The sequence below is a fragment of the Mucor mucedo genome, assembly GCF_025094135.1.
Source record: "Mucor mucedo strain NRRL 3635 chromosome Unknown EV154scaffold_40, whole genome shotgun sequence".
Taxonomy (NCBI): Eukaryota; Fungi; Mucoromycota; class Mucoromycetes; order Mucorales; family Mucoraceae; genus Mucor; species Mucor mucedo.
Genome location: NW_026252324.1, coordinates 73,873 through 97,069, shown reverse-complemented (window position 1 = coordinate 97,069; position 23,197 = coordinate 73,873). Strand labels below are relative to the sequence as shown.

General features: G+C 36.8%; 9 protein-coding genes and 1 non-coding gene across 10 annotated transcripts; 5 read left to right on the top strand and 5 right to left on the bottom strand.

Moving 5' to 3' along the window:
- Nucleotides 1–522: 522 nt before the first annotated feature.
- On the bottom strand, nt 523–1,755 carry EV154DRAFT_419868 (RAI1 like PD-XK nuclease-domain-containing protein; the record flags this gene model as incomplete). The annotated part of the gene is made up of 4 exons (XM_051595923.1): nt 523–1,122; nt 1,183–1,269; nt 1,335–1,493; nt 1,558–1,755. The coding sequence occupies 4 exons, from the start codon at nt 1,753–1,755 to the stop codon at nt 523–525; spliced, it is 1,044 nt and encodes a 347-aa protein (XP_051458144.1).
- Nucleotides 1,756–1,843: 88 nt separating this feature from the next.
- Nucleotides 1,844–4,863, bottom strand: EV154DRAFT_537820 (armadillo-type protein; the record flags this gene model as incomplete). The annotated part of the gene is made up of 12 exons (XM_051604234.1): nt 1,844–2,034; nt 2,098–2,218; nt 2,284–2,460; nt 2,516–2,677; nt 2,789–3,189; nt 3,251–3,317; nt 3,379–3,512; nt 3,584–3,798; nt 3,853–4,021; nt 4,079–4,144; nt 4,199–4,733; nt 4,795–4,863. The coding sequence occupies 12 exons, from the start codon at nt 4,861–4,863 to the stop codon at nt 1,844–1,846; spliced, it is 2,307 nt and encodes a 768-aa protein (XP_051458143.1).
- Nucleotides 4,864–6,088: 1,225 nt separating this feature from the next.
- On the top strand, nt 6,089–7,367 carry EV154DRAFT_507026 (uncharacterized protein). Its single transcript, XM_051601358.1, has 4 exons — nt 6,089–6,559; nt 6,620–6,792; nt 6,864–7,058; nt 7,116–7,367. The coding sequence occupies exons 1-4, from the start codon at nt 6,106–6,108 to the stop codon at nt 7,323–7,325; spliced, it is 1,032 nt and encodes a 343-aa protein (XP_051458142.1). The 5' UTR covers nt 6,089–6,105; the 3' UTR covers nt 7,326–7,367.
- A 30-nt stretch (nt 7,368–7,397) lies between these two features.
- Nucleotides 7,398–9,165, top strand: EV154DRAFT_507025 (uncharacterized protein). Its single transcript, XM_051601357.1, has one exon. The coding sequence runs from the start codon at nt 7,472–7,474 to the stop codon at nt 9,098–9,100; it is 1,629 nt and encodes a 542-aa protein (XP_051458141.1). The 5' UTR covers nt 7,398–7,471; the 3' UTR covers nt 9,101–9,165.
- A 1,742-nt stretch (nt 9,166–10,907) lies between these two features.
- EV154DRAFT_562991 (uncharacterized protein) lies at nt 10,908–12,747 on the top strand (the record flags this gene model as incomplete). The annotated part of the gene is made up of 3 exons (XM_051605755.1): nt 10,908–11,313; nt 11,383–11,517; nt 11,576–12,747. The coding sequence occupies 3 exons, from the start codon at nt 10,908–10,910 to the stop codon at nt 12,745–12,747; spliced, it is 1,713 nt and encodes a 570-aa protein (XP_051458140.1).
- Nucleotides 12,748–13,586: 839 nt separating this feature from the next.
- On the top strand, nt 13,587–14,042 carry EV154DRAFT_419857 (50S ribosomal protein L32; the record flags this gene model as incomplete). The annotated part of the gene is made up of 2 exons (XM_051595922.1): nt 13,587–13,676; nt 13,737–14,042. 2 exons carry the CDS (start codon nt 13,587–13,589, stop codon nt 14,040–14,042), a joined length of 396 nt encoding a protein of 131 aa, XP_051458139.1.
- Nucleotides 14,043–15,223: 1,181 nt separating this feature from the next.
- Nucleotides 15,224–16,066, bottom strand: EV154DRAFT_480928 (uncharacterized protein; the record flags this gene model as incomplete). Its single annotated transcript, XM_051598359.1, has 4 exons — nt 15,224–15,422; nt 15,504–15,525; nt 15,676–15,707; nt 15,951–16,066. 4 exons carry the CDS (start codon nt 16,064–16,066, stop codon nt 15,224–15,226), a joined length of 369 nt encoding a protein of 122 aa, XP_051458138.1.
- Nucleotides 16,067–18,913: 2,847 nt separating this feature from the next.
- On the bottom strand, nt 18,914–18,994 carry EV154DRAFT_t56. The gene has a single exon. It is a non-coding gene; the product is annotated as a tRNA-Ser (tRNA).
- A 2,037-nt stretch (nt 18,995–21,031) lies between these two features.
- On the top strand, nt 21,032–22,076 carry EV154DRAFT_463653 (uncharacterized protein). Its single transcript, XM_051597640.1, has 2 exons — nt 21,032–21,314; nt 21,384–22,076. Exons 1-2 carry the CDS (start codon nt 21,209–21,211, stop codon nt 21,995–21,997), a joined length of 720 nt encoding a protein of 239 aa, XP_051458137.1. The 5' UTR covers nt 21,032–21,208; the 3' UTR covers nt 21,998–22,076.
- On the bottom strand, nt 22,064–23,196 carry EV154DRAFT_507009 (uncharacterized protein). The gene is made up of 3 exons (XM_051601356.1): nt 23,019–23,196; nt 22,769–22,954; nt 22,064–22,704 (listed from the first exon to the last, which is right to left on the bottom strand). The coding sequence occupies exons 1-3, from the start codon at nt 23,161–23,163 to the stop codon at nt 22,085–22,087; spliced, it is 951 nt and encodes a 316-aa protein (XP_051458136.1). The 5' UTR covers nt 23,164–23,196; the 3' UTR covers nt 22,064–22,084.
- Between the last annotated feature and the right edge of the window lies 1 nt (nt 23,197).

The following is a 23,197-nucleotide window of genomic DNA, read 5'->3' as shown; positions in this document are numbered from 1 at the left end:
AGACTCTTCTATTATATATGAAAAAAGAAAGCGGACCTATTAATAGATTATTAAATCAACGCCCATAATCCTTTTTTCCAGGTTCCTTTTTTTTTATGTATATTATTTGCATGTTGTTATTAAATTGTGACCACAACCGATCATTAGATTTGTTGCCCGATCTATTAAGATACATCATAACATAGCCCCCAAATTGTTGTCAATTCACTACACACACAAAAACAATAAAAAACAAAGACAACTCCGAAGACAGGGTCGTTTCAAAGCCACTGTCAGTTACTTGAAACATAACCATTAAAAAATTTTGTGTTTATCTAGAGACAGGCACATTTACCCGTGGACCACCTAGTTCATGCTGCGTTTTACCATCTACATAGCGTTGTGTCAAAAATACATCGGAATGGCCTGTGCACTCCATCGTAATTTCTTGATATGGATAATTAAATTTAATTGCCCAAGTCACACTCGCATCATCCTGTTTAATCTCTTGTTGAATCCAATCCAGTACCTCATTAGCGAAATTCAAACAAACCGATGGATTCTACAATTTATGCAATGAGTATATACAAAAGAAGTTAAGGTACACCTACTTACCCAGGTGTTGGGTTTCTCGCGCACTTGACGCGGTATTTCCAACGTCTTGTACTGTACGACGTCTACTATCTGTCCATCATCATCTCTAAAGCCACAGATGACTCTAGGCACTCCCACAAGAAAGGACTGGGCCCAAAACTTTAACAACTTATATCGGTCAAACGAATACTGGTTTCGGTCGGTTTGGATAACCCTTGAAGTTTTCAGCTCAATGTAATTACTTGGTTGTGCCAACGGGTCCGTTGGTTTCACGTCTCGACAACAATCCACTTCTGCTCCCATCAGAATCGAATTCTTGCCCAATCTTGTTTTAACCACGATACAGTATTGAATATTTGTATTCGCACTATCGACAAGCCGCTGCTGTAATTCCGGATCGCCTTTCGTGACTTGATGAGGTGCTTTGGATAGCGTCGAAAGCGTCTCGAATCGATATCCCCAATAGCTCATTAACCGTTGTCGATCGGACGCTTTGTCTTCTTCCTGTCTTTTCTCCGCTGTGGTTTGCTCTTCAATATAAATCGATCCCTAAAGTTATATAATAAGACTCTGAAGAAAATACACTTGTACACAAATATATAAATTTACATTGTATCTTGTAGCGCGAAGTTCCCATCCTTCCTTTCTAGAATAAGGTGTACACAGAAGCTTGGTCATAATACCACGCCAAGTAATCTACCATAATAATAATAAAAATCAATTTAAACTGGAAGGGGGGTGCAATATGGTTTAGACTTTACAAAATCGGCAGTGGTTTTTTCCTTGTCTTCGGTTTGGTTTCGAACATGGGTAAGTGCATCCAATAACGTATCTAAATGTTCTGAAATGGTGTCATTGCGTTGCACCATGTCTTTGTAGCCATGGTTCAAATCCTTGCCGGTAGGTGGGTAGTAGTATTTCTAAACGAACTGTTAATCATAAACAAAATGAGTTGTCAGAACAAAAAAAAAAGAGGAGGGCTACCATTTCTCGATTATCAAACCACACACGACGTTCACCATCTATGCTGTACGATGTCACTTCCTCAGGTTGTTTATATACCGGAAACGAGCCTTCATAATCTTGGGTTCTCTTCAATCGAAACGCTTTGCTGGCCATACTTTTGACTTTTTTATCCACATCCAGTCTTTTATATCCTTCTTCCAAAGCTCTTTTCGACATGTTCTACAGAAAGAAAAACACGCGAAACAACCATTATTTTTAACATCAAGCGGACATTAAATTAATTTTATTTTTGTTTTGTTTTTTTTTAGGCGGTGGTCGGACAGAGACGATATTTCAAATGTTCACTAATGACAGAAGAGGAAATGGGCATTTTAAAGGCTGAATCAGACGAATTTGTCAAGGAAGAGTAATTTGGATATTTCATCATATATTCATCCAATCCGGGTAAATCGGGCTCAAATGATTGGACAATGCGAATGATGACCACACCAGGTTCTAATATAACATAAAAAAGTTACAAAAAAGAAAAGCTTTAAACAGCTCAGTTGGGTTACATACCTGTCCAGGGAGACAATACAAGTTCAATATCAGTCGATAATTTATAACAGTAAGGTGTAGTTTGTTTATAACTTCCGGGTGCGGGCCAAAATATATATGAGGATTGGTCCGGTAAAATGAACTAAGCAAAAAAAAACATAGTTTAGTGCATGAATTGTTTTTAAAGAGGGGGGCAGAAAATCTTACTTCAACTGCTAATGCATTGGTATCGCACGAATTAAAAATATCCACTTCGATATGAATCTTGACTGGGAATTGAAACGTAAATTTGTAAGGCTTATCAGGATTAGGTAAAGGCTGAGTAATCGCTGCAGTAGTGCGTTTGACGGGGTTATTTAAGCAAATATCCAATGGCAAAAAGCTCTATGAATTTTTTTTGTGAGCGAATAATATAAACTTCCCACACCCGATATCTTACCGTGATGAACGAATGAAGTAGCGACATTTTACTCGTGGTGGGTGATTCGCTAGCTGATGCTAAATTTTTTTTCAAATTAATCAAGACCTCGTTGGCATTATCATCTTGACCGAAATCTTTTTGAATCAAAACTACTCTCTGATGGAATGCAAGCAGCATATTCTTGATGCTGAATGAAGTGTTGTTAGATCTACACATTAAAAAAAAAGGTGAGTTATTATCATATAATCCCTCCACACTTTAGTTATTTTACATTGGCATTTGCTTCAATACGCCAAACATCCAGATCATATTGGCCATAATTCGAATATACATGGCAGCATGCAACGTTTCTTTAGATAATCCTAAAAAGGTATGTTGCATAGTATATGAATTTCGTAACAATGAAGAGGCTGTCATCTGTGCAGTAGATGCATACGTTGGTGATGAATGACTTTGTTTGATCTTGATGACGGATTCGTAGCACTTTAAATAAAGCTGAGCTAATTCGGATTTACCCGCTAGCACGGGTTTCAGACTGGTAATGTACTTGAAATTACGTACGGCTACATCCAGTGTTAATAAGGCTGTGTTTAATTCGTTATGTTCTACTTGGGTTCGGATCACTTGCAGCATGTCTGTCGTTGCTGCCATGTAGCTGTCTGCATCTGCTGCAACTAATTTTTTGGCTGATGCTAATATACATGTAAGTTCTTTATGCTCTTTTTACTGTCATTTTTTTGTGCTTCACTTTACAGCTAAATGTCATGGGTAAACAATCAACATCGCCTTCTAGTTTAATATCTGCATATTTGTAAAGTTTCTATTTTATAAAAGCTACGCGTGAGAATTACTGTGGGTTTGGAATAGTATCAAATTCTTACTCGTAAATCCGGTATGCAATCTGGATATTTGCTCTTGAAATAAGCAAAATGTCGAAAAATGTATTTTGGTAAACTGTTAAGCATCTTAGGATTTGTCACGCATGCATTTACAATCAGAATAACATAGGCAGTATCTAACCAAAGAAAAAAAAAGGAAAAAAATTTAGGGGAGGATCAACAAACATAAGCAATTAGATAAATTTACATAGTTGGTCTTCGACATTGGCTTCTTTAGGTAGATACCGTTTATCAAGTTTCAATAAAGTAGGTACCAAATCTTCGATATAATCCTCGTGTCTTTTTCCGATGTGACGAATGCATGAATAAATCGACAAAATGTCCATGGGATATCGCTTCATGTTTGCATCCAATGCATTTAACAAGGTGTTCAACGAAACAGGATTTGTTAATCGTACAACACTAAATGTGAAATATTAAAAAAAGTGGCGGGGTAATGGCCATGGTAATGCTTACGTAAACAAATCATGCGTAGCCTGTCTTGCTAAAGGGTCACTATCTTCTAAAGCACCCACAGCAATTTCGAGTTGTTCTTCGTCGAATTCAAGTGTACATCGAGTACCAATTTTACGTAAACTTTGAATGGCATTCAATCGAATCTTATCAATGTCATCATTAAACATATCTTTTTTTTTTCTTTTTCAGTAAGCCTTTTTATAATGGATGATGTTGGAGCACTTACCCACAAGAAATTCGACTGCTTTTTTTGTAAGTTCTTCATTGTACATACTCAACTCACAAATTGAATCTTGAAAGGGATGGGGTTAGTAGAAACACAAGACAAAAAAAACAAAAAGTTTACCAATGGAAGCATTTCTAACTTCTTGGAACTCATCTTCCAAACCATGAATAAACGAACCACAAGCACCCGAATCCAGCAAGTGAAATTCGTTAGACTGCACATCGATATCGCCTTCGGCAATAGGCAAAGCAGATTTTGCATATTTCTTTTGCTGCATTTTGTATTTGGGGATCTTTCGTTTAAGATGCGACATGATTTGTTTACTAAATGTTTGGTTCAAAGTATCTGATCCAACGTTCTGGTAGGAAGCCATCATGACACAGGCCTTGGTGCGAACGGTAATGGCGGAATCGTTGACAAGATCACATACCTTGTTGAACGCATCATCGATTAATCGTGTGGTTTCGTCGACTTCCTCATGTGCGAGTTTCATGCGATGCTCGGGATACAGAGAGCTAAGAACGCCCATTAAATTCAGTCCGCCCATACGTACTTCCTCATAATCATCGCGTAAAGAAGATACGGACAGATTGTAAATCGCTAAATCTAAAGGGCAACCTCGAAGATGCATCTGTACCAATGCATCCAGTGCACTCTATATAACAAGTATTTTAGTGAGGGGATAGCTAACGTTATAAGACAAAAGGCCACTCTACTTTGCGAACTCGGGGATCACTGTCTCTTGCATAATTGCTGATAATCTTTTGGATTTCCATTTGTGTCATGGTGGCAGTTTTGTTGATACCGTATTGATCGAATACGAATGGTAAGAGAGATAATAGCGAGATACTCATGGCTCTTACTTTATGATGAGAATTGGAAAGATCCACAGTTAAATGGTCAAATAATAATACCAATACATCATGTCCCTGAGTCATTTGTCGATTCTGTGTGTGTGTATGTGATTATTATTTGATCGGTGCGCGTGTTCAAAGCATTTATTACCTTTAATAGACTGCCTATACAACTATAGACGTGCCATTTGACTTTGGTTGACTCTGATTGTAACTACAAAGTAAAGAAATGGTGATCAACAAGTCAACCTCTTCTTATTTTGAAAACTAGATGTATTTTACTTGTTTCAGCAGATATTTTAAAATTGTAAACGCATTCAGGTTTGGAAAGCGAGAACATTTTTCAATCAGTAAAATGAGCATGGACTTTTTGATGAAATTAAAGAATTAGTTTGTTGGAGTTATTGTATACGTGTTTGTTTTTCTTTACTTTGGTGTCATTGTCGGATTCTGTTTCGAGCTGAGATATCAGGATTTCTATAATTGCTTTTTGTTGTTCAATGTTGAAAAGGGGTATATGTCGAGCAATAACAAGTAAGCACTAGAATGAGAGAGATAAATTAAAAGTCATCGTAGCCTAGTTTTTTAATTGATATTTTACCTGAACACGATCGTCAATATTTTCAGATTCGAGAGCTTGTAAATTCAACTGTCATTTAAAAAAAAATATAAAGCGAACGAAAAAAAAGGGGCGAAAGAAAAAGAAGTGCAACGATAGAAAAAGAGAAAGATAAACTTAGTATAAGAAGGATCAAATTAAGTATGTTCAAACAAATAAAAAAAAACGGTTTTATTGTTAATTACATTCATCCATAACACGCCATTACCAGCTGCATGGTTGTGCATAGGTTCATCGGTTGCAATAATGGTGTCTTCACTACTTTTTTTTTTTGGCGAGAATAAAATTAATAAAAAACGTCAGTCGATAATCAACCTCAAGAAAAAATAATTGTCGAAATCTAATGTCTTTTACTTTTTTTCAGAAAGAGCTGACAATGACCGTTTCATTCTTTTTAAAAAAATAGTGTTCGAAGAGAAAAGAGACACCTTTTTTTTCGCACGTCCCCTCCATTTAAATGATGACGTTGGTTGCTGAGTTTGTATTTAGCCAAAGAAAGACGGAAAGAGATTCGCTTGTTTTGTTTTTTTCACGTTCACTTGACCCTTTCAATCATGTATCATAGCATTTCACCTAATACCCAAGGATTCTTTTCATCCTATGCAGCACGTATAAAGCAATCACAGGAGAATGCATTACTATTACCACCGAGCTATGTCACGGGTAAAAGACAACATTTAGGCGATGACTCCGATCAGGATTTTGAAGAATTGTTAGAAGCCAGTGATAATGAAGGCGACACAGAACCTGTCGCTGGACAACAGCGAAATACACGATCCACTGTAGCAGCAGCAGCAGCCATTGTAGATGCCGAAGCTAAGTCATTGGCTGCCATTAATGAGCAGAACAAGAATCTGCCAAAGAATCCTCACAATAAAAACCACATGATTCCCAATGTGCTGGAATTGGAGCGCATGTCGGAAATAGCCGAAGTATTGGTACCCATTCGTCTTGATATTGACCTCGATGAAGTCAAATTAAGAGACGTGTTTGTTTGGAATATGAATGGTATTTTTACGCAGAAGATAGAAAAGAGAGAGGTAGAATCTAACAGACTATACCTTTTAGAACAATTTTTGACACCTGAAATGTTTGCCGAGTTATTATGTGAAGATTTATACCTGGAACCTAGTAAATTTGTTAAACCTATTTCAGAATCGATTCGAACACAGGTCGTTGACTTTGAAGCCATACATGAATATGAATTACCACCCAATGGAAGTCACCGTGTTGAAATAAATGTATGCATACAAAAGACACCGTTACCCGGCCGCGCGCGTCACTTTTAACTTTTTTTTTCTATCCACTGTAGTTAGATCTCCAGATTGGAAAAGTCAATTTGCGAGATAAATTTGAATGGGATTTAAATAATGCAAACACAAATGCGCCCGAAATATTCAGTCGACAATTATCTGCCGAGCTTGGATTGGGAGGAGAATATGTGGGTATCATCGCACATGGCATTCGAGATCAATTATTCAGACATCGAAAGCAAATTGTGGACGAAGTAACTATATTTAAACGGGTATGCTTGAAGATATTTGCTAACGTTTTGCTTTTCTAGTATGAAGGTTTGGATAGTAAAAAGGACGATTATCTGGATTCTGGATTTAGAAAAGTAACAGAGGCGAGCAAATGGGCGCCGCAACTCGAGGTCTTATCCAATGACGAATTAGAAAAATTATTAATTGCCCAAGAAAGAAATATCAGAAGACTTCGAAGAGAAACTAGATTCAAAAGAAGTAGTAGACGGGCTCCTACCATCAGATCATAAAAATAATAAAATAAACCCCAAATTAGGATAATAGAAATCACAGTGACGTCTTGTAATTTCTTGTGTGCCAAGTCTTTTTTCTTTTTCTTTTTTTTTTTTGTTCTTTTTTTTATTATACACACACTTTTCATATACATATATACGCAATGCTTGGTTTAAGAGACTTATTCTCAATCAAAGGTATTGTCTCCATTTCGCTACTGACATTTCTAGTCTGGCTACTTGGAGATTACTCACAGTGGAAAGCAAAACGATCAAACACCGACTCTGTAACCATAACAACCGCAACCGCGACAGCAGCGACAGCAAGTGCAGAGTCAGAGACCACGACTGCTGAAGAAGAGAAACAAAAATCGATCGAAAAGCTGTCACTAGCACACTATATTTTAGTATCACCGTTTGCAGCCATCTATATTTTGGGTAGAGTGATTTTAGACGCAATCCGATATAGCCTCTATTATGCAATATGGTGGTGCGAGAAATCGATGCCATATATTGATGACTGGTTATACGACACGATGACTATTTGGGTACCACAGAAATACAATCAACTGGAAAGCTGGTGGGTGAGGAAAGGAAAGCCAGGATTTATTCTACGCAAGCAATACTTTTTAAATGAGACGTTACCAACCGTGGTTGAACATTGTGAAATAACGATGGTCAAGGCGTATCAAATTGGGTGTATTGTGGCATCCTCGGCACAAGACTTTATAGATGCTTGGAAACGATTCGTTCAGCGACATGACTGGCGTCAATTGGTTACAGATTTAAGCGATGTGGCATGTACAGTGATTTGGAATCCCTCCGTTTGGATTGTGACACGATCAATAAGACTTGCGAAATTAGTCTATCACGGATTACGTTCCGCCAGTATTTCCATTCGAGATGATATTCTATGGGTGTCCACAGTCATCCTACCCTCCATTTACAATTACATGGCAACCACAAGGCTTGCCAAATTACTCATCCGTGGCCTTCAAACACTGACAAGAGGCATACACTATGTGTGTCTGGGAGTCCATGGATACTTGTTAGTGCCTACTTTAGGTCGATTCTTGACTTGGTTAGTAAAATCAATTGATCTACTGATTTTATTGTTACAAGACCATACACTACAACAACGACTATGGCGGGTGTATCAGTGGACAGCGCCTAATTTAGTTTGGAGTTTAGTAGAAGTGGGCGAGATTGTGACAGATATTGCAAGATGGATGCAAGTTGCGTATGTTGAGCTATTACAGCCAGCGTATGTACTTTTTATGAAACGAGTAGTCCCACGGTTAGCAATTGCATATCAGGAGATAGTGGTTCGATGGGTATATGAATTGCATCTTTATCCTGCATGGGTAAACATCTATCCTTATTTGAACGGGCCACTGTTATGGGCTTATACTAATCTGACAGTACCCGTGCTGAATGGGGTGTATCGGTGTGTTGCTAGTGTTTCGGCTTATGTAACACAACACTCTCTAGTTAAATTACAGGCATTTCTCAGCATGGCGATTGAAATTTCCGTGCGCTATTCCCAAACCGTGTACACCATTGTCCAATCATGGCTGATTAGACAAGCACCCGTACTATCCAGTCTGATTCAGAAATCATACACACTAATGATCAATGCTTGCGATTGGAATGGCCTAAGACAGGACACTCTGATCATTATCTCTCAATTGTATACATGGACAAGTCATCAATCGGACATGATTTATCTCTCACTGGAAAGATCATTAAGCAACTGGGCAAAAGAACAAGGCGTGAAAGAGAAAGAATTATGAATTGAAGGGTAGAATTTTTGTTAATTTAAAAATCGAAATTATATATTAAATATTAGTTCCGAAAATTCTGTTTTATTTTATTTTTTGGTAACAGACTAAAAAAGGGGGGTGATTGGAAAAGCTAGAAGATTAGAACTGCTAATGCATGATATAAATGTCGAAGAGATTTAATTTTATTACACAGGGGTAGGCGGTGGTTGGGGGGAGGAGAAGAAATATAAAAAATATTAGATAATGGTGATACAAGTAGTAATTAAATTTTCTAACCCAAACGTCCTTCCAATGGCTTTTTTAGGGTATGAAGCATTAACAAATGCCGAATTGGGCTCAAACCGTTCCCTTCTCATTTGCCTATTTGTAAACAATACGCCGATGTATCAGTCGTTTTTTAGTTTGATATTTTTTAGTCAAAAAACGAAGAGGGGCATCATTAATAAAAAAAAAGTTCCGATGGCCGCGTGCACACACATACGCACGCACACACGCACGCACGCTAGCTTAATAGCATTCCCAGTTGTTCAAGGTGATGAAGTTTGTATCTATTGTGGGTTATATACTATTCTATTTTTACTTGCTCCATCTTGAATGGTAGACCAGGAACTTGGTATTACACGAATAGTGTATGCATCACTTGTTTAAGAATCCTCCATTATAAGGCAAAGGCCAAAATTAATTTTGCTGGTCCCTTGTTTGGTAATACACTACGAAAGAAGTATATAAACACATGTTGAAATTTGGCATCAACGGGTGATACGGCTAGTGCTATGTTTCATTTTCTTTTTTCTTTTTGGGACATGAAAGCTCAATAGGTGTGTAACCATAGTATTTTTTTTATCACCCTGCATACGCTGTCATCAACTCACAACAGGACCCTCTCAAAGAGAAAGGAGATCAATACAAATCTCTGTTCGATTTCACTCAAGATTTTGTTCTCTTTGATTTTGTGTCCACATTTTAGCTTTTCTTGTGGCCCGCTAAATAAAGCTAAAGCATTACTTGGAGTTTGCAGTTGCATTTACAAAAAAAAAATAGAGAAATAAGGATTGCTGCCATTCAATCCTCTAATTCAAGGAGAGCGAAAAAAAAAACTGTGATCATCCAATCAAAAGCTATGGCAAAACATTTTGTCATATACCCCAGAGTGAATTATACGCGAAAGCTTAGATGTTGTTTTGATAAAAAGGTACGCTAAGAAACTAGAATGTTTGGGGGGTAGGATGTGCGCTAAAACTAGTTTCCTATTTATGAAACTAGAGCAAGAATAGCTTGCAGATGCGGGAATGATTAAAGCTAATTTTTGCTAGCAAGTTTTTTTTTTAAGGCAAATGATGGGGAATTGCAGTTCAGTCTGATTTTGGTGATTGCTTTATTCAAAGCGTTTGGGTTCTGTTTATTTATAGTTGTTGTAAGGGAGTCCAAACAAGAGATGACCAACAACCCTTAAAAGACCTTACCCGATGAAGCATACTATTAAGGAAATTTTCTGATTTTCACAATGAAAATAAAGGGCGACAAACAAAATGAGGCGATTTGATTGGAACAATTCTTATGTTAGGAGCATTGATACAAAACCTATTTGAGAACAAAAGTCGCTTGGTCAAATTCCAATAGCCCAAGTCTTACCATAAAAGGTGTCTGAAATTCTAGACCCTAGGGCCTAAAATTTTATTTTATTAACCCCTTTTTTATTTTTTCTATTCTTTTAATTCTTTTTTTTTTTTTTTCCTTTTTCTTTTTTTTTCTTACTTCTTTTTTATGTACCCTTTCTTTCTCGCTTCTATCTTATAACTCCAACAGTATTAAAAAAATGACAGGTCATACAAATTGGCTTGGTCATTCTACAAGATTATTATCACTGCCCAAAGAATTACTACTCGAAATTATAACTTCCGTCGCACTAGAATCAACCAATCCTCTTCAGATTTTTCCAACTTCCTTAATAGAATTATCACAGTGTTGCAAATATTTGTACCATCTCGTACATAAAGACCGCTGGAGATTACAAACCTTATGGCCCGTTGCATTTCACCATACATTCGACACTGCAGCAATTTATAGACGTAGACTCAATACCGACTTGAATTGGCAAGCCGTATTAGAACGACGCTGTAAAGCACTCTACCAATGTCGCTCCTTTGCTGCAAACCCAAACGAAATAGAACGACTCAATACCATTGACTGGGAGGTTATTTGGGACATGATAACTGAGCATGGTAAATAGCTATTTACTCCGCATCATTTGTTCATTTTATACTCATCTTTCTCTTTTTGCTCATTAACAGATCAGTACAACATTCCCCATCTGTTGAACTATCAAGTTCAGTTTGCCGCTGGTGTTGCCTTTCAATTGGGTCCTTATCGGGATAGAGAAGTCTATCCTGTTGTGTTACCAATTTTATCACTGCTTGTCAACTATGGTACGTCTTTTTCGTTACCTAAAAAAAAATTAAATTAACGAATGATTTTTATTATTAGATTTTTCAATTACACGATTCTTTTATCAAAAGGACAATTCATCTATTGTCTCCAACGAGTTAAGTCAGTTTGCCTACAACTTTGAAGCGGATGCACTCATTACCCAACACACCCCTCTCCGATATTTCCACTCTTGGTCTTCCCCGCCTGACCAACAGACCACAACAACAATAACAACATTCTATCCTGCTCAGGACCCCCTCGCTTCCGCCTTTCATTTATTTTTTGCCACCATCTTTGCATCTCACCCTAATATATATCAAGCTATACCTGGATGTATTCCTATTCCCCTCTTCACCTTGACTTCCGAATCCTTTGATGTCGAATTCCTAAGACGTTATGAACGCAACCTTTTCTTTGCTAGTCTCCAAGAATCCCGTCAAGGCTGGAAAGAAAAACAAACGAATATCGTCTCAACAACAACTCCTTCAAATAATATTTATGCTAAATCGGGTTTTGCTTCCGCCAGTCATTTTGTCAGTGAAGCGCATCTGATCGAAGGTGAATGGATGGGCTATTATACCTTTCAAGATACCGATGATGAGGATACCGAACCACATTTTTCAAACACCGAATTTCCGCTGCAAAATAACGCCACAGCGTCAACAACAACAGCAGCACCAGCAGCAGGAGCAGGAGCAGCCACAATGGAAGACTGGTTTGACGGCCCCATGCGTCTAACCATCAAGATTGTTCCTTTGGAAGACCCCTCGGGTGAACCTATCAATCAGTCTTCTTGGTTATCTCGCTGGTTAGATGAAGACTCTGAAAGAGGCGAGTCAATGATGATGATGGAACCACGAAAGAGGCGCAAAATTGCAACCTCTGTCAATCATGACAAATCATCGGCCAATATGAGCTCAAATCAACAATTCCCTGCCAAGCATTTACGCGCCTGTCCTTTAACCCGATTTGAAGGCACCGGTGTGGACAATCTCGGTGCATTTTCCGTTTCTGGTCTTGTGGATGATACAGAAGAAGGCCAAGTGACTTGGGAGAAAAATTACATTGATTCTGGTGAAACCTGGGAGTACTCTGGTCGATTTGCTTGGCCCATGGGTCTTTGCGGTCGATGGGGAGATGAAGAATATGGAGGTCCTTGGTGGATGTGGAAAGTTCCCGATAAAGATGCCGTCTTACCTTCCACAGCAATATCCACACTCACCAAGTAAAAATCACATACACAAACAAAATTACACATATATACCCTTTTTTTTTTTCCTGTAATCTTTTTAATCTTCTTCTGGTCAAGAAAAAAAAATTCCTACCAACCTCCTTACATATAAGCAACTCTGTATTTCCTCTCTTTTCTCCCACCACAAATTCCTCATACCTCTTTTTTTTTGATAATAACACTAGTAATATTCGTAATAGTAAATAAAGATAATATGCATTTAATTCCCTATCATTGTCAGTACTACTACTACTATTATTATTATTTCAAATTCACCAAAAGCCTGTAGACTTCGGAACTATCTCTATAGAACACGGTGTTTTTCATAAGCTGTCAAAGATGCCTTCATAGGCACAAAAGGCACACTTTTTTTTTCCAGGCACAAAGTGTATCTCCGGGCCGGACACAATTTTTTGAATTTCCCAATTTAGGGTTGCCTCTGGACCCTTTGTGGTGGTGGGGGACAAAATACTAGCAAGAAGATGTAAACGGTAATAAGCCCTCCTCTTAGCATCCATTTGTAAAAGGTAGAGAGAATTATCCATCATAGGCCATCAATCATAGACCATCACCATCAAATTTATCTCGATTCGCAACCTTTCGAAAAAAAAAAAAGCCCAATAAACTGGAAATTGGATGGATCGAAAAAAAAAAGGAAGGGGGAAGGGGTGCGCGACATGAGCTAATTTGAAAAAATAGCTCATGGATTCACTCATGAACCCTTTTGGAGGTGGAATCTGATAGTTATGGCTGAGATCTGATGTGCACTATGATGGACTAAAATTACAGGGTTACGCGGAACCAATTTCTAATATATTTTACACAAATGTAGTCAACATGGTTACTCCTGCCGTGAAGCACACCATCGTGAAGAAGCGTACCGCTACCTTCAAGCGTCATCAATCTAACCGTTTCATGCGTGTTGGTGTAAGTAACTGGACGACTTTTTCTCTTGGAAATAATATATTAACATTATGAGAAATGCAGGAATCATGGAGAAAGCCCAAGGGTATTGATTGTAACATGCGTAGACGTTTCAAGGGTCAAGCTCCCATGCCCAAGATCGGTTACGGTTCCGCCAAGAAGACCCGTAACATCTTGCCCAACGGTTTCCGTAAGTTCGTTGTCTCCAACGTCCGTGAACTCAACCTCTTGTTGATGCACAACCGTTCTTATGCCGCTGAAATCGCCCACAACGTTTCTTCCAAGAAGCGTGTTTCTATTCTTGAACGTGCTGCTCAACTTAACGTCAAGGTTACCAACGCCGGTGCTCGTCTCAGATCTCAAGAGTAAATCTAAGGGGAAAAAAATCTTCTTTTTTTTTTCTTGGCTTGGGCAGAGGGGAATTATTTATGTTAATTATTAAATATCTTCTTTTTCACGAACAAATGTATATCGCGTATAGTCTTTTAAATTAATCATCTTAAATTGAGAAGGGATGCACCTTATCCTTATAGCGTTGAATAGTATATGAAGCACTAATGAATGTTTCGAAAAAAAAAAGGACACTTGTTTGGGGTACAAACGAATTTAAAGTTTGATATTTTGCATAAATCCAGTGACAGAATGAAGCATTTCATGCAAGACTTATTTTAAAAATCAGATTTACCAGCCCATATGGCATCTGATAAGACTTATTCGTTTTGTTTTATCGCTAAAGCCGAATTAAAAGAAAATACCTTGTATATATATTATTGTATCGCCTTTGGGTTACAACGATATATAACAAATCATGGATCTTCGGCGCAACAAATTTCTCCTTCGGCAAAGCGTGTGAGAGTTAAGAGAAGTCAACGTAAAAAGCCGATACGGCTAATGCTGATCCTTGGTTTCTTCTTTTTACACGGACTAGTCAAAAACGCTATATGCCACGACTGCATTATCGACGGGTTCAAAACTTTATTTATTAAAGTGGAACAATCATTACAATCGCGATGTGTCACTTACCGCACAAATTTTAAACTACTCGATCATGATACACTCACGTCTGCATGAACTTTAAATATTCGGGTGTCTTGGAAAAGATGATATAAAGAGCATTTTGCCTCCCCCACCCCCACCCTAGCCATACAGTACTCTAACAGATTTGGATCATAAACTTTTAGAGTACGGTACAGGTAAAATCTACGCATGTACATCATTTTATGTCTACTTGCACAATATTTCTGTTACATGTACATGAAAGGCATAATTCATTTTTATAAACCATGGTCTTCTGTTACGGCTCCTATATAGTGTAAGCAATCCGCAAGTGTAACATTACATAATAATGTTTTATCGAGATGATCTAAGCCAATCAATATTTACAAAGGATTAACTATAATCTCATCCTGACATAATCCAATTCTTGTTTATAAATAAAATACGCCCACTTTTTTTTTTGTTCTTTTTTTCTCTTCCTTTTTAACAGTATCTAAAAAAAAACGGCAAGTTCCTTGAAAAGGTTGGTTGCTAATAATTCTACTCTTCTTAAACTAACGCCAAGACGTGATATTTAGAGTAATAAAAGTATATCTTTTCATACACGAAGAGTCATGTATTGATTTCCGCAGAACGTGGTTGATATTGTGTTTGCGGCTAGTCGCTACTAAATGGTCACAGCCGCGCACGGTTTTGTGAAAATACACACTCAGCTGATATTTTACACATACAAATGTAAAATTACTCAATTGACTGTAAAAACACACAATCAAAAAAAAAAAAAAAAAATATTAAATCCTTTTTTTTCCTCAATTTGGATACAAGAATATTTACAAGTCATCGTTTATTACCCCCTCTTCAGAAAAAAAAAAAAAAAAAAAAAAAACGTAAAGGTAGCAACCGACTACAGTTCACGAAGAGAGAAAGCTGGAGGCCAAACAACCTTAAAGATATTCAGTGAATTCGAGTACTGGACAAGACCAACAGCTTAAAGAATGTCGCTTACTGTTATCAGGGCTTACTTTCTGTATTTTACACCTACAGAGCTTTAAGTCAAAGTTACAACATTATAACTGTGAAACTTCTGCTTCATACCCCCCAAAACTGCTAAGAAATGTTTAGTGCCGCTACAAATATAGGAGTAGATCGCCCTGTGGCTGTTGTGGGCTTTGCAATAAAGAAGACGAGAAGAATAATTCGCTCTTTAAAATAATGTGATAATGAGATTCATAAACCCGTTTTTTTTTTCTGTCTCTGTTCCTCTCTTTCTTTCACTTTCACTTTTTTTCACTTTCGATAAAATAATTCTTAGATTTTAATTCATGTAATACACTACAAGAACATAAGTTATAGGTGGTAAACTTGAATAAATTTACAATGCTAGTGAGTGTACCCATCTTATCTTATTAAGAATTGTTAGGTATATTCACCAAGAAATGTTTAAAACATGATGTATCTAAGGTAATTGTGGTTGCCTATGAAGTTTAATACGTCTTTCTGATTTGTATGTTGTATAGATGCTGAGCACTTCACTGTCAATAACTAGGTATTTTAAAAAAATATAAGGCTAATTGTTTTTAGGCTGTTTTTTTTTATTTTAGGCTATTTTTTTTTTGTTTTAGGCTCTTTTTTTTTATTTTAGGCCGTATTTTATCATAGGCTGTTTATTCTAGGTTACTTCTAAGAACTATATGGCTCTTTACCTGTATACATGTAAGTCTGTCAGGCGATTCTGTTGCTTCCTTAGCAGGTTATTAGTATGTGAGTACTGTAAATATCTACACGCGAATAATTCCCTATAGCTTTTAGAGATGACGTATAGTATACTTAAAATTGCTTCCAGTTTAAAATCTCAAAATAAATCATTTTTAAACAAAATTTAAACGTCTTTTTAAACCATATTTCCTATGTAAGCACCATATCCATGTGAACAATTAATAAACTAGTGTTGAATATCAAGTGTGTATTTGTAAAAGGGATGCATCTGTGCGAATAATAATGCAATGTACGATTGGTAAAAGGTCCATATACATGCATAAATAAACAGCGTATAACGGTAAAAAACCACCATTGGATGAGATAACGCACAACCATTCAATGTGAGTTTTAACAATCATTCATTGTGAATTTACACAAAATGCACCATCATTGATTGCTTAAATCGGCCATTTAAGCAATCAATGATGGTGTGTTTTTGGTGTGTTTTAGCAACATTTTACCATTTGGTGCGCCGCTGTGGGTAGGGAGCTCTGGATATTTTTGGGCGCTTATCTTGAATTGGGGTAGATTATTTGGTAGTTGATATACATTTTGTTCATTTATCTTATCTAAAACACGTATGAGTAAACATCTCATAAGACTCGGAAAACGCGAAAGAGTCTGTGCGACAAAGACGTAGACTTTATGGACGTACATAAAGTAGACGTCGTCAAAGCACGAGTGGGTAGCTCCACAAAGACGGCTAGGGAGTAGCCTCTCTAGCAGAATACTCTCTAGAGAGGACTAAAAAAATAGTGCAGTGGTCTAGACTGAGTCAGGTCAGGTTGCACGTCAATGCTGGCTAAAAGAATTTTGGACGTGCTATATGTTCCTCCATGCTCAAAACCTTCGCAGGATATTGTTCCTATTAATGTTGAGATTCAACGAATTGTTGACATCAACTTTATCAAGAGAATCAATAAATACAGTCTGAATGTCTATGACACGAAAGTAGTTGTTTTCGTTATCAAAGGATATTCCAGCAAGGCATTACAGAAGGACTACATATCAAACAATGCACGTTGTTTCTTAGCCCTTGAGAATCAGTACTGGGCACAGTCCATCCATTTTTACGATTTGAACTCAATTTATCCATCCCTCATTCACTTCATTCTGATCCTTTTCTTATAAAGAACCTCAGTATTATTAGTAAAATCATTAGTTTCTTCTTCAACTAAATCCGAATACGTTTCAACAACTTAATTAAGTCTTTATGAGTTTGTATTCATTAAATATAATTGCTTGTAATTTCCCTTTTGTGAATCGCCATTGTTAGCTACTTCATTAGTGTATTTAACTATATTCCTACCAATCTAATCGTATAACTTACCTTCTCATATAAATATTTTATCGTTTCAGTTGACAACTATAAAGTCTGGTACTCACTCATTAAGAAGAAATGTTTTGCATCTGTTTTTTTTATTATAAGAATAAATGAATCGTTTTTTCTTAATTAATTATAAAAGTTTCATGGTAAATTATCGTACAGATTGTTGAGGATATCATAGATATAATAATAAAGGTAATTGTCACATCACATTAAGGATGGATAATAATATAAAAGCTGATCATGAATTACACATTACCCCGCTTGTTCTCATCCTACCGTTGAAGTCTGTACTCAGGGCATAACCCTGTGGCGAGTAAATATTTATTCTGCAAAAAGCAATACAATCGAATGGGCCTGGACTATGGAATATTAATAGATCCTGAGCACAAATATTACTCTTGTCATTTGATGTTATAACTGTTGATCCCTCTGACTAATATTTATCTACTCAGTATGGAAGGGCTAAATTTAAAGACATGTTGATTATTTACTATCACCAGATTATTACATCATGATCCAATAAGGCGCTTAATATTCTCCCTAGAACTATCCCAGTTCTTTTTATAAATCTCCATAGTTTTTTCTCATGAACCATGAATACGTTTTAATTAATTTATTTTTTCGTCCATAATAAAGTGGTATCCAAGTTCTAACAGTATCATATTTGGCTTATTTTACTTTTGTTCTCCATGCAAAACACAGGCAACTCGATATTTTACATAGGCATAATATAAAATAGATCAGACAATAATAGTTTTTTTTTATATAAGAGCGGTCATAGTAACAAAATTTTAAGGACATTGAAGCCACTTGGTTATTATTTCTGATAAAGTATAGCCTCGCTTGCCTCAAATGGCACGAAACATTTTCGATTTGAACTTTGAGCTGGGCAGTACACAAAAACCCCTAATTTACCAATCTTCCCTTTCCACAAGTTTGTGAATTCATTAGTGTGGCTAGAAGAGTGATCTAGATTAACACATCTATGAATAAGAACTAAAGAAGGGACTGGTCAGCATATACGTAAGTCCTCTGCTTGTATAGGATAAAAAACTATGAACGATGTTCAATAACTTAAGCTGTACAATTGAGCCAAAATAAAACACATTTTTATAATCTACACACACCACAAATCAAAATAAACTTAAAAAAATGTCGTCACCAGCAGGGTTTGAACCTGCGCACGTAAACGTATGTGATTTCAAGTCACACTCCTTAACCACTCGGACATAGTGACAATTCTTGTAGACTTTTGGTTTTTTGCATATATTTATACCTGTAAAAATATATAAAACACGTGATATTCACGTGACGGTCCGATCCGGATTGTATCTGTTTACCGGAACTGCAATCTCTGTTGACCGGAATTCATGCAAAAACTTATAATTTGCATGAGTGATGACAGAATTCAAAATGTCTAGACACAACAGTGATGTTTTGTCTAATGGAAAGCGGTTCGATGAAGAAACAAACGTAAAATGTTAAATAAAGACCAGTAATCATCCTATAAATATTGCTTGTTTACCTAGATTTAAAAAAACTTCTTACATCAAAATCCGTACCTTTTTTTTCTATTTTTCTTACAAGATAGACCAAAGTAGGTTGACACTATTTGTATCGCTTCTCATTTTAAGTGGAAACAAACCTATGTTCAAACCGTTTTATTTCTATCATAGTCAAATTTAAATCGACTGAGGTTTTTTTTTCAAAAAGTGTTTTGTACCATTTATCTTTTTAAAAAAAACTCAGCCATAGGATTGCACTGTTTTTCAATGTTCAAGATAACCCGAACATTGTGGGTGGGAAAGAAAACAAAAACTTTAAATATGATAGTAGTCTGAGCGGACAAAGATTCTTTTATTCCATGACATGTTCTTTTAAAATCTGTCATGTTACTTGGAATAGAGTTACAAAACCTGGGTTCCCAAGTGATCTGTTAGACATGTCTCTATCTTTGTACTGTTAAACATTTATTGTCCTATTTTGATATTTTACCTCACAATAAAATATGCTGTAAGATATAGTAGATACAATTAAATGGTAAACTGTAATGCACTGACCACAGATACTTTAAAGTTGAAAGTGATTTTAAAGCAACGAATAATTCCCATGTTTAGAAGTGCCTCACCGCGCATGAAGTTTCCAGATAACATCGTATCATTCTAATTACTTGTTTTAGATGTTGCTCTATGCCAATTAAAATACATATATTAAAAGGCACCACCAGAATTGTACAAAATAAGGAGAATTTTTTTAGTGGAACTTAAACACAAAATCAGGATGCTAAATTCTGTAAAACTTGTTTCTGTGCTCAACATCAAGGTCAGATTTATTCCAGGGAGATTACTTTTCATGCTCTAGTGAAAGGGGATGGTGTAAAAAAGAGACGTCAATTTACTATATGTGTGCATTAATTTGAAAACATCAGACCACCTCGTGCTTATTCCTTTGACAAGGGGTGTTTAAACAAAAGTTATAGGAAACATGGTAGCTAACTTCGAATGAATAAGATTTTTATACCAAAACGTGATAGTGCGCAAAGCTTGGCACAAGCTTATTTTTCAATTAGTACCACTCTTTTGTTTCATCTGCATGGATTCTGCGAAAAGATTGCCTTCCGCTTAAATACAGTTTAGCAGATTCCCTCCGATCCTGAAAGTTGTAATAATCGGACCATACAGTACAGGATATGCAATTAATTGCTGTTATTATCCGTTGCACCAGGCAAGTGCGACGATTCTTTTATTTCCAGTAAATCCGCGAACATATGCTTCATAAAGCGGGATCGAATCAGCATACCCACAGAAAGTTATTTATAATACGCTTAAAATAAGGCACTCATCTCAACGAGTAGATCTAATAGATCTTTGCAGGATGAGTTTGCTTGCATTGTAAATTTAGATCGAGTTCAACTTTTTATAAGTAGGCACACAATAGTAAAAAAAAACCTATAAAAGTGTATTCACGATATTTTATACCATATTTAGAACGGCCTAGAAGTGTAAGTGGGTAAATGTAAAGTCAGGCATTGAAAACGACCACGTTCTGACAAGTTTTATGTTATGCAGCCGATTATACATGTACAAATTAATGGTGTAAAAAAAAAATATAGTAGGAGTTCAATGATAAAATTAATATTTACTTTTAAACAATGAATAAATGTTATTTATAAACTGTAAAGATTATATCGTGAGTGTCCAATGGATGAATAAGGAAAGGGAGTAGTGATAATAAATTATTAATGTGTGACAAAATAGCATAACTGGGTTTTGTCCTTGTTGTATAACTGGCGGTTGTCCAAAGTACAACCTAAGTCTTAATTGTGTGTGTAACCTTGTCTCTTCCCCTATAAAAAGAGCTAATTTATTTTCGTTTGATTTTTTTTATTATCTTTCCTCATAACCAACCCTTCCTTTACCAACAAACCAAACCCATTCCTTTCACTCGAAAAATGAAGTTCACTTTAGCCGCCTCCGCTTTCGCTCTTGTTTCCAGCGTTTACGCCGCTGTCCCCGCTGATTTATCCGTCTCCCCTAACTGTGTTGAGACCTATGTTGGTAAGAAATAATTACCCAGCATATATTTTGCGAGCATTCGTACTCATTATTCGATTTTTTTTATTATAGCCAAGGAAGGTGATAACTGTCACACTATTGCTGAAGAGAAGAAGCTTTCTCTCCAACAAATGTACAGATGGAACTTCGTCTACGGTGCCAAGGGTGATTGTGCCGCCTTCGTTCCTGGTGCCAGTTACTGTGTTAAGGTCGATAACAGACTCCGCAGAAGAAACTGGTTCTATAAGACTCAAGGTCTTACTGGCCAAAAGTTAGCCGTTGCTAAGGCAAAGGTTGCTGCTGCCAAGAAGACTACCAAGAAGACTACCAAGAAGACTACCAAGAAGACCACCAAGAAGACCACCAAGAAGACCACCAAGAAGACCACCAAGAAGACCACCAAGAAGACTACCAAGAAGACTTCCGGTGCTGCCTCTCAATCCAAGCCCGGTATGGACTGGAGTTCTACCCCCAAGAACGCTCCTTCCAACGCTGTTAGACATATTATTTCCACCTGTACCAAGTACTCTACTGTCACCTCTAAGGACAGCTGGTGTGGTGATTTCTCTAAGAGAAACGGTATTAACCTCACTCAACTCTACAAGTGGAACGCTTTCCTTCACGGTCCCGGTAAGCACGAATGTGATAACCTCGATGATGGTAAGGCCTACTGTGTCAAGGCTTAAGCATTCATTTAAAGCCTATTGTACCACTATAAATTATTGTAATTTTAAATCAATAAAATCATCAAATTCCCAATGTCATAAATTTCTTTATTCATCATTACTTTCCATTGATTCTTTTTCTAATAATTGATCTATATCTACTAAACGCCAGTTCCAATCGTTAATAGGTTCACCAGTTTCAGGTACTCTTCCAGAAACCATTTTACTTGCAGGAGAAAAATATGGGGTTGCAAATCTCATTCTTAAAGTGCGTCTGCCTTCATCATATAGAATAACATCTTGACTATCGCCCTTCTTATTGGCCTTAAAAGTGATGTCGGCATCAATTAATACGTCTACACCGATTTGTACACCTTCCATAATACTTTTTGAGATACGCTGTCTATAATCTTGGAATGGTTCCTCATATTCGTTTACGGCTGCTTTGTGTAAGCCGATCTGAACAGTCATCCATCTTAACACCTCGTATTTTCTATCATCTGAAAATGCATTGGGATGTCCTAATGTAACCCAGATATCGCCAAGATTAACGTCATAAATCTGAGGAATATCAATTGTGATTTCTGTATCTGGAGGTGTCGCTTTCGTGAATTTATCCAAAAGGTCCGGGCCTAATATTTGTGATAATTCATCTTTTTTTTCTGCATCCTCTGGATGATTTAAATATTCAGACAATAAAGTAACTGCTTTACGTGTAGCTAAGCTGGCTATTATAAAGAATGTCAAAAATTAAAAACCTAATTTACAATAATGATTTTTTTTTTTGTTTACCTCCAACTAAAAATTGGTCTGGAAAATTGTCATGGCCTGTATTCAATTGCAGAATACGTGTACCTAACCACTGCCCTAAATAATGCTGAGCGCCAACAGGCAAAATATTTAAAAAGCTCCAGTCGCGAGGTGCCTCTTCATATGGATATTTTGGTATGCGGGGCTCGTCCTTACTCAATAGCCAAGCTATATCGTGTTCAATAAAATTACGAGGACAAGAAAATAAAAAAGGGTCTAAAAAACAACTTACGGAAATCGTGAATTTTAGCCTCTGGTTTTTGTTCGTTTGAGCGAGGTGTTGACAAGGAAAATAATCGGGTCTGCTTCAGGTTTAAGACTGAACGTGTTGTCTTCAAGGCATTTCGCGCGCTGAGCGCATGTCTAAGAGGCAGCATGTTTTGTAACGTAAATAGAGAAAGAAAAAAAAAG

What these genes read in the sequence shown, in the direction of transcription:
- EV154DRAFT_507026 (XM_051601358.1), top strand. Translation starts at nt 6,106, where the DNA reads ATGTATCATAGCATTTCACCTAATACCCAAGGATTCTTTTCATCCTAT. An exon ending in GTTTGTTTGGAATATGAATG is followed by an intron (nt 6,560 to 6,619) that starts GTATTTTTACGC and finishes TATACCTTTTAG; the next exon opens with AACAATTTTTGACACCTGAA. An exon ending in GAAAGCAAATTGTGGACGAA is followed by an intron (nt 7,059 to 7,115) that starts GTAACTATATTT and finishes TTGCTTTTCTAG; the next exon opens with TATGAAGGTTTGGATAGTAA.
- EV154DRAFT_507009 (XM_051601356.1), bottom strand. Translation starts at nt 23,163, where the DNA reads ATGCTGCCTCTTAGACATGCGCTCAGCGCGCGAAATGCCTTGAAGACA. An exon ending in GGCTAAAATTCACGATTTCC is followed by an intron (nt 22,955 to 23,018) that starts GTAAGTTGTTTT and finishes AACACGATATAG; the next exon opens with CTTGGCTATTGAGTAAGGAC. An exon ending in AGACCAATTTTTAGTTGGAG is followed by an intron (nt 22,705 to 22,768) that starts GTAAACAAAAAA and finishes TCTTTATAATAG; the next exon opens with CCAGCTTAGCTACACGTAAA.
- EV154DRAFT_463653 (XM_051597640.1), top strand. Translation starts at nt 21,209, where the DNA reads ATGAAGTTCACTTTAGCCGCCTCCGCTTTCGCTCTTGTTTCCAGCGTT. An exon ending in CTGTGTTGAGACCTATGTTG is followed by an intron (nt 21,315 to 21,383) that starts GTAAGAAATAAT and finishes TTTTTATTATAG; the next exon opens with CCAAGGAAGGTGATAACTGT.
- EV154DRAFT_507025 (XM_051601357.1), top strand. Translation starts at nt 7,472, where the DNA reads ATGCTTGGTTTAAGAGACTTATTCTCAATCAAAGGTATTGTCTCCATT.